This window comes from Diplotaxodon limnothrissa, linkage group LG3, assembly GCF_057381915.1.
Source record: "Diplotaxodon limnothrissa isolate DT_005_m linkage group LG3, D_limnothrissa_male_GT1.1, whole genome shotgun sequence".
Classification (NCBI taxonomy): Eukaryota; Metazoa; Chordata; class Actinopteri; order Cichliformes; family Cichlidae; genus Diplotaxodon; species Diplotaxodon limnothrissa.
In genome coordinates this window covers 61,894,160-61,910,127 of record NC_140598.1, presented here as the reverse complement: position 1 = coordinate 61,910,127, position 15,968 = coordinate 61,894,160, and the positions used below count along the sequence as shown (strand labels likewise).

The window sequence follows — 15,968 nt, the reverse complement described above, 5'->3', positions numbered from 1 at the left end:
TAGTTGCAAAGAGAAGACTACTTTTTATTCTTTCCAGAAGCTGATGCTGTATGTCTAAGGCCATGTTTGCAATACAGTGTCTTTTGAAAGTGGGATGGTCAGTAGCTTCTTTGCAACAGCCTCTTTGATCACCTCACGGCACATATTTACAGTGGCAGGTAAAACTTCTCCGCTATAGTGAAAGTCTTTTTACTGTGTGCCACAAGTCTGGACACGAGGTAGCTAGCTTTTTTTAAGCACATTTAGAGTTACCAGTCTGTGACACAACACACTTTTTCTGCATCTGAAGTCCATTTTCTTTTGTCTTGAAATATTCCACTGGCTTTCTTGCGAGTGTTTGGTTTCCAGATGCTGTTTCTTTAAGAGTTGATTCTGTTCATCATGACTTCTTCAGTCTCAGCTGACTGCAGGTTTCCCTAACCTTATAAACAGTACATTGCACAACGACTGAAACTAGCCCATTGAAAGAACAATTCACTGTGAGGGCAGTTCCTTGATCATTAATATCAAAATTGTCATGACCATTGATCAACAACCACCGATCAGTGGTCCTGAGTACCATTGTAAGATGATGAAAGATGTACCCTTAGGCACCCTCCTCAATTCAGAGATGGTCTTTCCCTTTTCATGTAAATGGCCTCCTTGACTCCGCGCTCAAACCAGTGTTCCTCCCAGTCCAGGATGTGTACATCCTCATCAATGAAAGTGTCTACTGGCCTGAGGGGTAAATAGACTGCCTGGCCTGAAGAGTTAGCTCTTCTGTGTTGTGCCATCTTCTTAACCAGAGATTGTTCAGTTTTCCTGATGTATGAATTATGGCAATCCTCCTGGCACTTAACGTCATACACTACATTACTCTTTTTTTGTCAGGGGACCCAATTCCTGGGGTTTAAAAACCACAGAGACACGGTCTTTAGTGAAAATGTGTCTCAACTGTTCCGATACTCCTGACACATACGTGATCACTAAGGGTTTCCACTTAGGCAGCGGTTGTCCTTCTCTCCTGGATTGGCTGGAGCTTTCTTTAGGTGCCCTCCCAACTTTGACAAATGTCCAGCTGGGATGTCTACATTTACTCAGGGCCTTCGTTGTATGATGTTCTTTTGCTTCCCTGGTTACTGTGTCTGTAGGGATGGTGTTCACTGTGTTGGTCGCTGGATATTTGTCAACTGGACACATTGCCTTGTCTTCATAGAGAGACAAGGCAATGAAAGGCAATCAGCTGTTAGCGCTGCGTCCTGCAGCGGTACTGCCGGCGGACAGACTCAACATTCCCAGCGAGTTGAGGAAGAAAAGACCGGGGTGTCGTGCTGGGAAGGAGCGCTGTCGCCCGAGAAGGAGACGTTATCGACCATCTCTTCCTTCTGTGATTATTGGAAACGTAAGATCTTTGCCCAATAAGATGGATGAGCTCACGTCGCTAACCTGGTCACAGAGGGAGTACCGGCAATGTAGCATCATGATGCTAACGGAGTCGTGGTTAACACCGCTAACTCCGGACACGAGCGTGGCACTACCGGGATTCCAGCTGCTGCGGGCGGACAGGACGAGAGAGAGCGGTAAGAGGAAAGGAGGGGGACTGGCAGTGTTTGTGAACGACAGATGGTGTAACCCTGGGCACATCACTGTGAAAGAACAACTCTGCAGCAGAGACATTGAGCTCTTAGCCGTTAGCATCCGTCCGTACTACCTGCCCAGGGAATTCTCGCATGTTATCACGATAACAGCGTATGTCCCCCCCCCCCCCCCCCCCGTCGGCCAACGTGGATGCAGCCTGTGACTCTCTCCACTCTGTGGTGAGCAGACTGCAAACACAATCTCCGAGAGCCCTTCTCATAATATCAGGGAATTTAATCATGCCTCACTGGACTCCACACTGCCCACCTTCACCCAGTATGTGACCTGCCCAACCAGAGACAATAGAACACTGGACTTACTGTATGCCAGTGCAGAAGAGGCATACAGTTCATCACCTCTCCCTCCCCTGGGCAGATCTGATCACAACCTGGTGCACCTTGTCCCTGTGTATGAGCCCTTAGTGTGCAGGGAGCCACCAGCCACCCGCACAGTACAGAGATGGTCGGAGGAGGGCGAGGAGGCCCTTAAGGATTGTTTTGAGTCGACTGTGTGGGAGGTGATCTGTGACGACCATGGAGAGGACATCGACAGCCTTAATACAAGCATTACTGACTATATTAATTTCTGTGTGGATAACACCGTACCTACCAGGACTGTGCGGTGTTTCTCCAACAACAAACCTTGGATTACCCCAGAAATTAAAGCTGTCCTCAACCAGAAGAGGGGGGCCTTCAAATCAAAAGACAAAGAGGAGTTGAAAAGGGTGCAGAGAGAGCTGAGGGGACTGATAAGGTATGGGAAGGACAGCTACAGGCAGAAGATGGAGAACCAGCTTCAGCAAAACAACGTTGGCGAAGTCTGGAGAGGCCTCAGAACCATCTCGGGCCACAAACAGCAGAACTCTCTGCCTGGGAGGGATGTGAGGTGGGCAAATGAACTGAATCATTTCTTCAACAGATTTGATTCATCCATGAGGCAGTCTTCAACATCGGCTGCAGACTCACCCACCCCCACTGTTGCTGTTCCACCTCTGACACCTCAGACACTTCACACCTCCTCTACTCACCCTGCTCACTCCTCCCCAACCCCAACAACAGCATCCAATACACACTCAACACAAGACTCCAGCCTGTCCCTCTCAACCACCCAGGTTAGGAGGGAACTGAGGAGGATTAAAGCCAAGAAGGCAGCGGGCCCAGATGGCATCAGCTCAAGGGTCGTCAGGTCCTGTGCAGACCAACTGCGTGGGTTGATGGAGCACCTCTTCAACCTGAGCCTGAGGCTGGGGAGAGTCCCACAGCTCTGGAAAACCTCCTGTGTTGTACCAGTGCCAAAGACTTCACGCCCCAAGAACTCAACAGCTACAGGCCGGTGGCTCTGACATCCCACCTGATGAAGACCCTGGAGCGGCTGATCCTGGCTCAGCTTCGACACTTTGGACTACCTCACCGACTGACCACAGTATGTGAAAACTCAGGGCTGTGTGTCGGACGGGGTCGTCTGCAGTACGGGGGCCCCACAGGGAACGGTTCTGACTCCCTTCCTCTTCACCATCTACACTGCAGACTTCTCCCACAACTCCACCCAGTGCTTCCTGCAGAAGTTCTCTGATGACTCTGCAATAGTCGGCCTCATCACTGATGGGGACGACAGGGAGTACAGAGGACTGACCCAAGACTTTGTGGACTGGTGCCAGCTGAACTACCTCCAGATCAACACCAGTAAAACCAAGGAGCTGGTGGTAGTCAGAGACTTCATCATTTCTTCACTACCAGACACACTGGACCCACTACAGTTCGCTTACCGTCCAAATCGTTCCACAGACGATGCCATCTCTCATCTCCTCCACACATCACTCACTCACTTGGACACTAGAAGGGGGAATTATGTTAAAATGCTCTTCATAGACTACAGCTCTGCATTTAACACCATAATTCCCTCCACACTCACCACCAAGCTGGAGCATCTGGGACTCAGCTCATCTATGTGTCAGTGGATCTCCAACTTCCTAACTGGCAGACCACAGGCAGTAAGGATGGGCGGACATGTCTCAGCCTCCACCACTCTCAGCACTGGAGCCCCCCAGGGGTGTGTTCTGAGCCCCCTGCTGTACTCTTTGTACACATATGACTGTGTGGCCACTACCAGCTCCACCACCATCATCAAGTTTGCTGACGACACCGTCGTGGTGGGCCTGATCTCTGATAACAACGAGACGGCCTACCTGAAGGAGATTAGGAATCTGGAGAACTGGTGCCAGAGGAACAACCTCCTTCTAAACGTCAGTAAGACAAAGGAGCTGATAGTGGACTTCAGCACTAAGCAGGAGAGGAACTACCAGACCCCCGTCATCAACGAGTGCCCAGTGGAGAGAGTGGACAGCTTCAAATACCTCGGAGTTCACATCACGCAGGACCTGTCATGGTCCTGTCACATCAACACCGTGGTGAAAAAGGCCCGACAGCGTCTCTACCACCTCAGACCCTTGAGAGACTTCCAACTGCCCTCCAAGGTGCTCAGGAACTTTTACTCGTGCACCATAGAGAGCATCCTGACGGGAAACATCTTAACCTGGTTCGGGAACAGCACCATGCAGGACAGACGAGCTCTACAGAGGGTTGTGCGATCAGCTGAGCGCACCATCCGCTCCGAGCTCCCTGACCTGCACTCAATCTACAGCAGGCGGTGCTGGACCAAGGCCAGGAAGATCGTGAAGGACCTCAGCCATCCCAACAACAGACTGTTCTCTCTGTTGAGGTCAGGAAAGCGATTCCGCTCCCTGAAGACCAACACAGAGAGACTGAGGAGGAGCTTCTTCCCGCAGGCGATACGGTCTCTCAATCACAATCACACCACCACACAGTACTGACCCACACATATAGTTCTTACACACACACTGGACATTCTGGACATTGTTATCACTTAAATCACTTTAAGCATATTTGCACTGCACAAGACATAATGTGGATTGCACAACACTGGACATTATATTCTTCATTTCAAGTTAATACTTGTACAGCTGCTGTTATTGTGTATATATTTATTTATTTATATTTCTTCATACATTCCTATATAGTTCTATATTGTGTATTTTGTTGTACAATTATTTTATTTTCAACTTTATTTTATATATTTTATCTTATTCTTTCCCAGTTAAATTTACCCTTCATTCTAATTTGTGTTGTACAGTTATTTCATTTTTAACCTTAATTTATATTTTATTCCCTCCTAGTTAAATTTACCCTTTTTAATTTTTCATATTTATTTCCTATCTTATTCATAGCCTTTTTGTTTTCTTTAGGTCACGAGCAGTTGTCCAAGCATTTCACTACATATCGTACTGTGTATGACTGTGTATGTGACAAATAAAATTTGAATTTGAAAATTTGAATTTGAATTTGAATTTGAATTTGAGACTTCCGCAGGCACAAACATCCTCCACTGCAACCACTGAACAGCCAAGGTATGGACATTGAGGCTGTGGACAGCTACAGGTACCTTGGTGTTCATCTGAACAACAAACTGGACTGGACTCATAATTCAGACGCCCTCATCAGGAAAGGGCAGAGCAGGCTGTACCTGCTGTGGAGACTCAGGTCTTTTGGAGTGAAGGGCCCACTCCTGAAGACCTTCTATGACTCTGTGGTGGCCTCAGCCATCTTTTATGGTGTGGTCTGCTGGGGCGGCAGCATCTCTGCTGGGGACAGGAAGAGACTGAACAGGCTGATCCGCATGGCCAGCTCTGTTCTGGGATGCCCTCTGGACCCAGTGGAGGTGGTAAGTGACAGGAGAATGATGGCTAAGCTGTCATCCCTGATGGACAACATCTCCCACCCCATGCAGGAGACTCTGACAGCACTGAGCAGATCCTTCAGTGGCTGCGGCACCCACGGTGTGGGACGGAGAGATTTCGCAGGTCTTTCCTCCCCACTGCTGTCAGACTCTACAACAAAGACTTTTGCAGCTGATCAAACCCACACATGTGCAATAAGACTGCTATATGTGCAATTCTTTTTCTGACAAAGTTGTACTTTTGTATTTTCTTACTCAGTTGTATATAGCATTTGTATTCTATTTTACTCTATTGTATATATTATTCTATTTTATTCTATTGTATATAGTATTTTATTTTTATTTTATTGCATTCAAGTGTTTTCTAATTTCTGCTACATAACTTTGCACTTTTGCTGTAACGAAACAAATTTCCCACCTGTGGGACTAATAAAGGTCATCTTATCTTATCTTAAAAAAACTAAACAAACAAACAAAAACAACAAAACTCACATTAAATAAAACAGTCACCAAACTGTTAACCAGTGAGTGCGAGGTGCTTTTTTAAGTGTTTTTGAAAACTTATTTATTTGTTGTTTACAGATCCAGTGTAATACCTGTACCTGCATCCATTCTGAATGACTGGAGATGGAAACACGACATCTCCAACATGCACGGAACACAGAGTGGACTCTTTGCCTTAAATAAGTCCACCGGCAGTACAAACTGCTTACTTCTGTATTTGCTTGTTGTTATAATTGGTGTGGTAGGGCAACAGATATATAATTATTCCATCCATCCATCCATTCGCTTCCGCTTATCCTTTTCAGAGTCGCAGGGGGCGCTGGAGCCTATCCCAGCTGTCATAGGGCGAGAGGCGGGGTACACCCTGGACAGGTCGCCAGTCTGTCGCAGGGCTAACACACAAGGACAGACAACCATTCACACTCACATTGACACCTAGTGGCAATTTGGATTATCCAATTAACCTATCCCCACAAGATGCATGTCTTTGGACGGTGGGAGGAAGCCGGAGTACCCGGAGGGAACCCACACAAACACGGGGAGAACATGCAAACTCCACACAGAAAGACCCCGGCCTGATGGTGGAATTGAACTCAGGACCTTCTTGCTGTGCGGCAACAGTGCTAACCACCGTGCCACCGTGCTGCCTCTATATAATTATTAACAATTATATTATTTATTATGACTTTCCATCACATTTTAACTTTTGAGTTGGTTTTTTTTATTGATATATTTCTTTTCTGACTGTTCATCCATGTCAATAGCTCTATTGTTGTTTCTTATTGACTGTATAGTTTGTAATATGAGAACTTCGATATTGGACAAAGGCACAGCTTTAAAAATGAAAAATTGGGACAATTGTGGCACATGCAAAAGAACTAACACTTTTGGGGGAAAAAAAGTTGGTGTACTGAGACAATATAATTTTTGTTAATAAATATATATATTTTGATTTACTGTCCAGTCATAGGCTGGCTGACTCACAGCACTCACAGCAGGCAGACGGACAGCGAATGCTCTAGTTCAGTTCGACCATGAAACTTGTTCAGTATAATACCCTTACCATATTATCTGGAAGAAATGAGAAACTAAATTCTAGGTGCGGCTAGTTTAACCGTGGTCAAGTGAACTCTCAGTCATGGTCAAACATGGTATACATGTATTAACGGTACAATACATGTATACATTAGTAAAACTGTAAAACTAGTTATCTTTACCAGTTGTATATTTGTGACTCGCTAAATAGTAAAATACACAGCACTTAACATGCCTTTGTCAACCCTGCCATGGGCGTTTTAATTTTTAAAAAAAGTTTGTTTCTAGTAATTAACTCGAGAGTGACGTCGTTCTCAGCTCCGAGTTCCGAGGCCACTTGAACGCGGCATGATAGGAGTTGTTGCCCCCCTCTCAGTTGTTGGGATGTCGTTCCAGACCATACTCCATACCAGTTGGTGGCGGTAATGCACCTTTCACTTGTTTGCCAACCGCCAATATAACTGTAAGAAAGAAAGAAAGAAAGAAAGAAAGAAAGTTGTTGGGATTTCCTGATCAGTCTTGACGGTGCGAACACCAAATGATTTTTTCTAACGCAACGGGATGAAAATCTAACTTCTACCGTATGGTATGTCGTTTTATGCTTTCTTTTTGTAAGTGATAAAGAAGACCAAAAGCTAACTATTCAAGAAAAACCAAAGCTGATTTTGTAATCGGCCTCGCGCTCTGTGAGAGCTGGGACGGGCTCGGTCCCACAGAGACTGAAAGTTGAAAAATTGTTAAGAAAGTGAATAGACCCTTTCAAATTTGACGTGACAGCATGTTGCTCAACCTTGTACAAGCAAAAGATCCTCATTTTACTATTTGCGTATTTAGATTTTTTTTTGACAGTGATTAATCCACTCCATTTTTTTATAACAGTCTATATTAATTACCTTTGTGGGAGATAAACTGCTATTACCATTATTGTGGTGATTAAATATGTATGTACATTTATTGGGTTGTTGTTGTTTCCAAGTTCAGTGTAGCAAGCCGGATGTAACAAAATGGCTGTTACTGCGTAGATAAAGAGGAAGTAAAGTTTAATATTCCGCAGAGCCGTCGGTGCGTCTGCCTTTTGTCGTTTACTATGATGGCTTGAAACACGGATCTTGTATTGTGCTCTGCATTATCTGTATGTATCTGTTGTGTTACTGTGTACAAAGCAAATTGCCACATCAGGGAATTATAAAGTCTTACTCTACACTTCACACTGCTTCTCTGTCACATTTTAGTAGAGTACTAATGGTAAGTGAATCACGTGATTTCCTGTTCTGAGAACACAACCTGATAATACATTGGGGGCTGTAGTACTTACAGCCATAAGTTATTATCCCACATTATTATAAGCTACATAGATAAACTTGCATTTCTACACTTCTTTCTCTACCACTATGCAAAACAATTATTAATGGAGAACTAAAAGATTTGTTTAGAGCTACTTTTCAGGCAAGACCAGGGTACAGTGCTGTACATTCCATTCCAAGGTATTTGGTGGGTTTGCTGCAAAACAGTAATCCCGCTATACCTTTTTGTACGAATAGTTTAAGGGGGAATAGCACATGGGCTAAGAATAAGGGGGTGGATGGACAAGCACAGGAAGTCAGAATATTTTATCTGAAACCAGTGGAGAAAATGTGGTGTAGACAGCTGGTGTACAAAACACTGGGCCCTTTTGACTACTTTTAATATTAGCTTTATATTTCATTTTTATAAACTGTTTACCTTGCCTTTTTTCATATCCTTATTTTCAGCACAACCTAAATTTATTTATTTATTAATTTGTTATTTATTTATTTATTTATTTTTAATTTAAAATACTGTATAAACACAACTGACCTACAATCGTACAAAAAACATAAAATCCAATTAAGAAAAACTTAGATTTTTTTATGCTGAAAACCACAAGTTGTTTTTTTTAACACATATTATATTCATAACTTCAAATACAAATCTAAATTGTAAATGTTAAAAATTTTAGCACATTTTTTGCAAACAACAAAGTTATATACTGTACACATCACAGGCCTGACACATTGATGCCTGACAGCAGGAGGTGTATCAGTGCAGACAGCGTTTACATTTCAGTCTCCCTTTTTTGCAGCATTTGTGACATTAGTCGCCTCATTGTTTTGACACACAAAACAAATGACTATACTACACACTCCAAACACGCTAAATGTCCCTCAAAACATTCCCCTCTTTCTAAGTGGTAAAATGCCACGTATTACCATGTCATGTGATATGGATCTTTTTGAGGCTAGGTGGACAACCAAGTAACGTGGTCAAGCGACATAGCAGTTTCAAATTGATACTGTAGGTGTAAGTACTCAAAATCTCAGGCAAGTTTGAATCTCAGTGACCTTGACCTCAAGGTCAGGGGTCAGAGGTTGTTTTTTTTTTGGAAAATATTGTGAATGTGATAATTTGATGGAAGTCATCTAGGATGTTGAAATTGGGGGCTACCACTGGACGCTTCCAGTATTTTGGTGATAGTTTTCAAAATTTTGACAACAATGTTGTATTAAAGAGTCCTCGAGGAATAAATACTGAAATTCTGAAATAGAAATACATACCTCTACATTCATCAGAAAGAAGTTGAATGAATAATCTGGAGCAGTGGGAGCACATAATCTGCACCCACAGTGGAGTTATTATTAAACAGGCAATTTATTGTCCTTAAAAAGCTTTAGGTAAAAATATTACTATGTTTAATATTGCTATTTCTTTCCCACAGCATCATGATCACAGTGGACATGGAGAATCTGAAAAACAAAGAGGGAGCTGAAGAAAAAAGACCAACCACAGCCAAGGAGGATGTTTCTTCAAGAGGACCAAGCGGCATGGAAGCGCTTACAACTCAGATCAAAGAGCAAGATGATTACAAGGATGGTACATACTGAAAAATATCTAATATTACTTGTATAATGTAATATTACTTTATTGTAAGCCTTTGCATGAAAAAATGTAGTGAAAATTATATGCATTTTAACAGAAGATGCTACTGCTTCCAGTACCTTTGTATTGGCAGGTCAGGGTGGTGGTTCCCATTTTTAAGAAGGGGGACTGGAAGGTGTGCTCCAACTATAGTCCGATCATACTCCTCAGCCTCCCCAGAAAGTTTATGCCAGGGTGCTGGTAAAGAGAATTCGTCAGACCTCGAATACAGGAGGAGCAATGCAGTTTTCATCATGTAACACTCGATCAGCTCTTGACCCTTTTGAGGATACTTGAGGGTTCACGGGAGTTAGCCCAACCAGTCTACATGTGTTTTGTGGACTTGGATAAGGCATTCAACCATGTCCCTCAGAGTATCCATGGTAGGTGCTAGGGCAGGGCAATATGGCCAAAAATATTTATCATGATATATATTTGAACATTTGCAATAACGATATAACTGACAATATAATTGACACAAGATAAAATACTTTACAACTCCACAACTTTATTAGTGCAAAAAAAAAACTAAATCAATGTATTTTCACTTAAACAAGCAGCTGTTTTTTTTTTATGTGAAATTCTAAAAATGTATCTAAAAATGTAACAGTGCAAATGCAAATTCCTTGCTGACAGTTTAACCAAAAGGCATTTCCAGTGGAAATTGGCCGACATATCCACATGTATAATATCCACAAAATGTAAAAAGAGGTTATACACACACAATACGGTCATATTATGTTGAAGGAGTTCGTATTACTCTGCAAGGCTCCTGCCTACAGTAGCCATAATGCTCCGACAATCCATCAAGCGGTGTGGGTTCGTCCCTATCGAAAGTCGTACTAAAACATTTCTTGACAGATTTTTTGCTGTGTAAGCATTAAAATTGGTTCAAGGTCAGTAAGCACAGCCAGAATTCATAGATAAGGGGGACTGTCGATTTTTCAGAAAATCAAAGGATTGATTTTAAGTGTGCCTTATTTTCCGAAAAACACGGTAATAACGGCCCGCTTGCATGCTCTACCAAAAAATGTACTTTGGTGGGTATCTGACGGATGAAAGCCAAACCAATTCCACACCACTGAAGTTGCACAATTTTTACAAACCAATTCTGGTTCATCTGTTTTATTCAACGATCCGCTTTCGCCCTTCTCGTTCTCCGTCGCTGCCATGCTTTTTCCGCCACATGCGTATGAAAACAAAGGCGCTGTGCATGCGCGTTTTACCCATATTCTATCGCGATATTTCATTTTCTTAACGTTGCCTAACATTAGACCAGTATTACCGTGAACAGTATAATGTGGCCCAGCCCTAGTAGGTGCTTCAAGAGTATGGGGTGTCTGGCTCGTTGCTTGTTACGGAAGCGTGATCAGAAATCCTAACATCAATCTGCATGTCCTCAGGAGAAACAAAAATCTCCCTTTGACTTCCATTTAGGCTTTTAATATGAAATAAGATGACACTCAGTGTTACAGTGTAAGGGAAAAGAATGTCTCTACAAAGTGTGGCATCTCTTTCTCTGAATCTTCTTAATTTCTGACTTTAGCTTGTTGGTTCAGTGACTGCCAGTCCGGTGAATAACTAATGCAAGTCTATTTAGCACAACCAACCAGCCAACTTGGTGATGTAACATTCTGTACTGACACAGGTTTTTGAGAAGTCGGGGCTACATGGAGTAAGTTAGCCTTTGCACGTGTAGTGTCTCATGTCCACTTTAATGCAATCTCCATGTGATCTATATACTTGTAGAATGGATTACCAGATACTTCATGAAAAAGGATATTAAAACTAACTGGAATGATACATATCCCTGCTTAGTTATATTATAAAACAAAACAAGAAAAAAAGATAACATTGAAGCTAATAATAATAACAATTAAAAAAAAAAACTCTGTCTAAATAATTTAAACCAATTTGAAATTAAAACAAAATGATGAAATATTTAAAGCATAAATTTATAAAAGAATGCAATAAGTAAAACTATTTTACCCTGCTTTGTTTAATATTGTGTGAAATCTTCATTTAATGAGATCATTGGGTTAGAAATAACAAACATAATTATATTCACAGGGAAACAACTGGAAAGCTTGTTGGAGGATGTGGGCTTGGAGCAGTACTACAGAGAGAAGCTATCACTCAGCCAAGTCCGTGAGATTAATAAGAAGACCATTACTGTTGGACTTTCCAAATGTAAAGCTGATGTTGCATGGCATTTTCTTAAGAAACTGATGATGTTTGATGCTACGGCGAGGAATACTGATGATGACGGGAGCAAAGACTTGATTTTTGAGTTTGGACTTGAAGATTTTGATGATCTGTTTGAGAGCCCAAACACAGATGACATGCTAAATCCACTCGACATAATCACTGCTCTCTTTCTGTGTTCTGATGGTCTTGTGCAGCAGGAAATGGCACTAAAAATGTCCATGTGTCAGTTCTCTGTTCCTCTGCTGCTTCCAAATTGTGACACCAATCAGTGCACACTCATGCTGTGGGCCATGAGAGACATTGTTAAAAAGTACAGACTTCAGTCTCTGTTAGAATCCAAGGGCTTCATTGAAGACAGAATCGTTCTCTCTGAACTTCCAATGATCTCTTTTGTCAGACTGGGTGAGTGCTCCTTGTCCAAGTCAGAGATGCTAAATAAGCTTCTGAGCAATTCTCAGCAACACCATGACACCTTTGTTCACCACAACATGGAGTGTGGCAACAGTCCAAAAAGAATATCCAACGGACTGACTGAAATTACTTGGTATCTTCCTTGTGGAAACACAAACATTGATATTTTCAGTCAGCCAGTGGCTGTAGCTAACCTTCATGGGGACATTGCTTCATTTGAAACACAATACTCCTTTCTGTGTCAGACATCTGCAGCAGTTTTTGTGTTCTTTGACCATTTGGACGCTGAGAGCAGTCTACTTACCAACCAACACCACAAGGCCCAAATCTTTTTGGTTGGTAACTGCGATAGAAAAAGCAACGAAGATGCTCTAAAAAACGTAGCTACTGAATTGGGTTTGACTAACAACAACATCATTATTAAGACAAAACAGAAAAACGATGCAGACTTTGTAAAGATTGTGAGAAAGAAAGTCAGAAAAGTAATCAGGAGATCAGATATGAAGATCAAAATAGAGCAGATGGCAGACGTTGCCCATGACCTGGGAATCCTGGTTGATGAAGACTCTCCAGAGTGCCAGACTGCAAAGAGTAACGCAGAGGCCATCACTGCAGAAATTCAAGACATCCTGAAATACAAAGACGCTCAGCTTCCATGTCAAGACCAAATGTGGAAAGAACTGATCTGCTTAAAACCGGAAGAATTTCGACTTCAAAAAGTTCAAAGTCAACTTCAGTTACAGAAAAAAGAACTGCAAAAAAAGCAGAACTCTAATGACATGTCGACAGCTATGACACAGTTCATCGATGCAATATCAAGCCCAGGAACAGAGAGGTTTTATTTCCTGAAATGGATGCGAATGAACCTGGATAACCTTTGTCGTGTAAAACTTTCTGAACTTCAGGAGAAATATAAAGAAAAATGCAAGAACTCTGAGAACAAAGAGGAGATCAAAGAAATTGACAGACAAATTTCCAACAGCTCACTGGGGACTGAACACTTCTTCCGTGAAATGGGTCAGATCTATGAAGCCTCACTGTCCCTTTCACAAACCGATCCAGCACGTCAACAGCTGCAGCATCTGCCCAAACTGTGTGCAGAGTTGTTGCTTGATGGATTTCCTCTTGAGCTTGTAGATGGAGATGCATCCAACATCCCTCTCAGATGGGTGAGTGATGTTCTCTCTCAGCTCAGTGACTTGGTGTCTCCAAACAGAAAGATACGTGTAGTCACAGTTCTTGGAGTTCAGAGCACAGGAAAGTCTAATCTCCTTAACACCATGTTTGGAGTGCAGTTTGCAGTCAGCAGTGGTCGATGTACTCGAGGTGCCTTTATGTCGCTCATCAAAATCAATGAAGACATGAAAAAAGTCCTAAACTGTGACTTCATGCTGATCATTGACACTGAGGGCTTAAAGTCACCAGAACTTGCACAACTAGACAACAGCTATGAGCACGACAATGAGCTTGCTACACTTGTTGTGGGGCTGAGTGATGTCACCATTGTCAATGTTGCAATGGAGAATTCAACTGAAATGAAGGACATCCTACAAATAGTTGTGCATGCTTTTCTCAGGATGAAAGAGGTGGGCAAAAAGCCAAAATGTGTGTTTGTTCACCAGAATGTGTCCGATGTTTCAGCCCATGAGAAGAACTTACGAGACAGGAAACTGCTCCTGGAACAGTTGAATGAGATGACCCAGGCAGCAGCCAAAATGGAAAAGAAAGAGGAGAACAAGAGCTTCACTGATGTGATGGAGTACAATCCAGACACTGGGAACTGGTACATTCCTGGACTCTGGAATGGAAACCCACCAATGGCACCAGTCAGTATAGGGTACAGTGAGGCTGTGTATGAGCTCAAAAAACACATCATCCAACTGCTGAGAAACTGTGAGTCATCTGCTAATGATATTTTGGAGTATAAAGAGTGGGTAAAGAGCCTGTGGACTGCAGTAAAGCATGAAAACTTCATCTTCAGCTTCAAAAACAGCCTCGTAGCTGATTCGTACACGAAGCTCTTTGCAGAAATTAACAAATGGAAGTGGGAATTCAAAAGAGAAACAAGAATTTCCAATTTTGGTAGAGGTGAAATAAAATCTGAAACATCTGATCTGAATGAATTTCCCAGATCTTTCAAAAGTGAAGCCTCCACAGATCAGAAAAACAAAAAACACAAGGCCAATAATATCTTCATCAGTGTATCCCGCTTCCTGAGAACATTTCTGCCACACAGAGTGAGCCATGCATGTAAATCATTAAGTCAAAAAAAGTCTGTAAAAATGTTATTCCATCACTGATCCAAGTTACTTATTCCGTCTCTGACGAGACTACCATACTAGATAAGTTGGCGCTGGCTCTGTGCTCTGTGGTCTGAGATCAGTGACAGTATGTGCTTTGTGTGGAAACACAGTTAGCATTACCAAATAAATGAGCACTCTCATTTATCATCTTAACAGATGAGATTATCCTTCATAACCACCTCGGCTAACATGTGTGATATACAAAACATTGGTAATGAAAGCCGTGACAATCCGGTTGTTCAGTGATGACGCGACGAATCCTACTTCCGGGCCTAAAGTAGTCTGCGTTTAATATGGCTTCTGTGTTGTTAACATGTTTAATGTTATGTATTTTCTTCTATTTGATCTCAAAAAGCTCCTAAAACAGTCAGTGATCCCTGTTGACCTCCCTCGGCTTTTATTACCACTAATCATTTATTTAAGCTCAGTTTTTAAAACCTTAGGATGTAACTACAGCCCAGCCCATGCAGCAGTATATGAATGACTAACCTCGTATTGTGGATGGATTATCTCAGTTGTTCTCCTGGCTGAAGTTTGGTCCTTTTACAGCATCCTGCCATGCGAGTACATTTGTTCCTGACCACCGAGAACACTCACGTTAACTTTTATCGAGTGGAAAAATTTTTAGCTTGTTTATATTATGCTAACATAGCTGTGTCGCTAGCGGTCATGTAGCACATCATTATATACCAGCTAGCCCAACTTCAGTAACCCTACAAACGTCACTGCTGTTTAGTTTTCTGTCTTCATTTATGCTGGAAGTGATAGCAGAGCTGTACGTTTTAATTTGTTTCCAAAACCCCGCAGTCAGGACATGCTATATTGTATTTAGATCGAGCTAACTTCCTGCTAACTTCTAACTCCGTTAAATGTTGTAAATTCCGTTTTCATGGATGCCTGGATGTTAAACTCAATTGTTACACCTGGTAGAGCAGAACGCTGATCATTTTATTAAAGATGAAAGACTTTAGACAGTTTTTCAACTCTCAGTAATACCATAGTGATCGTTTGATATATGGACCTGCAGCGGAGTTTAGGCTCAGACACGGCTAGTGACGTCAGACTGAACAATCGGATAGGGAGGGGAATGTCTGATTGATTTCAATTGGCAAGCTGGACAGGTGCAGGCTCCACCAACACGTTCAGATTAACAGCTCTAAAAAAATCACTTGCTTGATCAAATGTACAAGTCACCACCTTATT

At 42.3% G+C, this 15,968-nt stretch overlaps 2 protein-coding genes across 2 annotated transcripts; both read left to right on the top strand.

The window, feature by feature from the left end:
• Positions 1 to 1,402: 1,402 nt before the first annotated feature.
• On the top strand, positions 1,403 to 8,670 carry LOC146636800 (uncharacterized). Its single transcript, XM_085350372.1, has 3 exons — positions 1,403 to 1,711; positions 1,805 to 2,502; positions 8,661 to 8,670. The coding sequence occupies exons 1-3, from the start codon at positions 1,403 to 1,405 to the stop codon at positions 8,668 to 8,670; spliced, it is 1,017 nt and encodes a 338-aa protein (XP_085206498.1).
• Positions 7,395 to 15,370, top strand: LOC146636799 (up-regulator of cell proliferation-like). Its single transcript, XM_085349695.1, has 3 exons — positions 7,395 to 7,495; positions 9,644 to 9,798; positions 11,914 to 15,370. The coding sequence occupies exons 2-3, from the start codon at positions 9,648 to 9,650 to the stop codon at positions 14,760 to 14,762; spliced, it is 3,000 nt and encodes a 999-aa protein (XP_085205821.1). The 5' UTR covers positions 7,395 to 7,495; positions 9,644 to 9,647; the 3' UTR covers positions 14,763 to 15,370.
• The last annotated feature ends 598 nt before the right edge of the window (positions 15,371 to 15,968 follow it).

Excerpts from the sequence above, each read along its gene's own strand:
- LOC146636800 (XM_085350372.1), top strand. The coding sequence starts at position 1,403 with ATGGATGAGCTCACGTCGCTAACCTGGTCACAGAGGGAGTACCGGCAA. Across the intron at positions 1,712-1,804 it reads TGCCCAGGGAATTCTCGCAT|ACTGCAAACACAATCTCCGA; the intron begins GTTATCACGATA and ends TGTGGTGAGCAG.
- LOC146636799 (XM_085349695.1), top strand. The coding sequence starts at position 9,648 with ATGATCACAGTGGACATGGAGAATCTGAAAAACAAAGAGGGAGCTGAA. Across the intron at positions 9,799-11,913 it reads GCAAGATGATTACAAGGATG|GGAAACAACTGGAAAGCTTG; the intron begins GTACATACTGAA and ends TTATATTCACAG.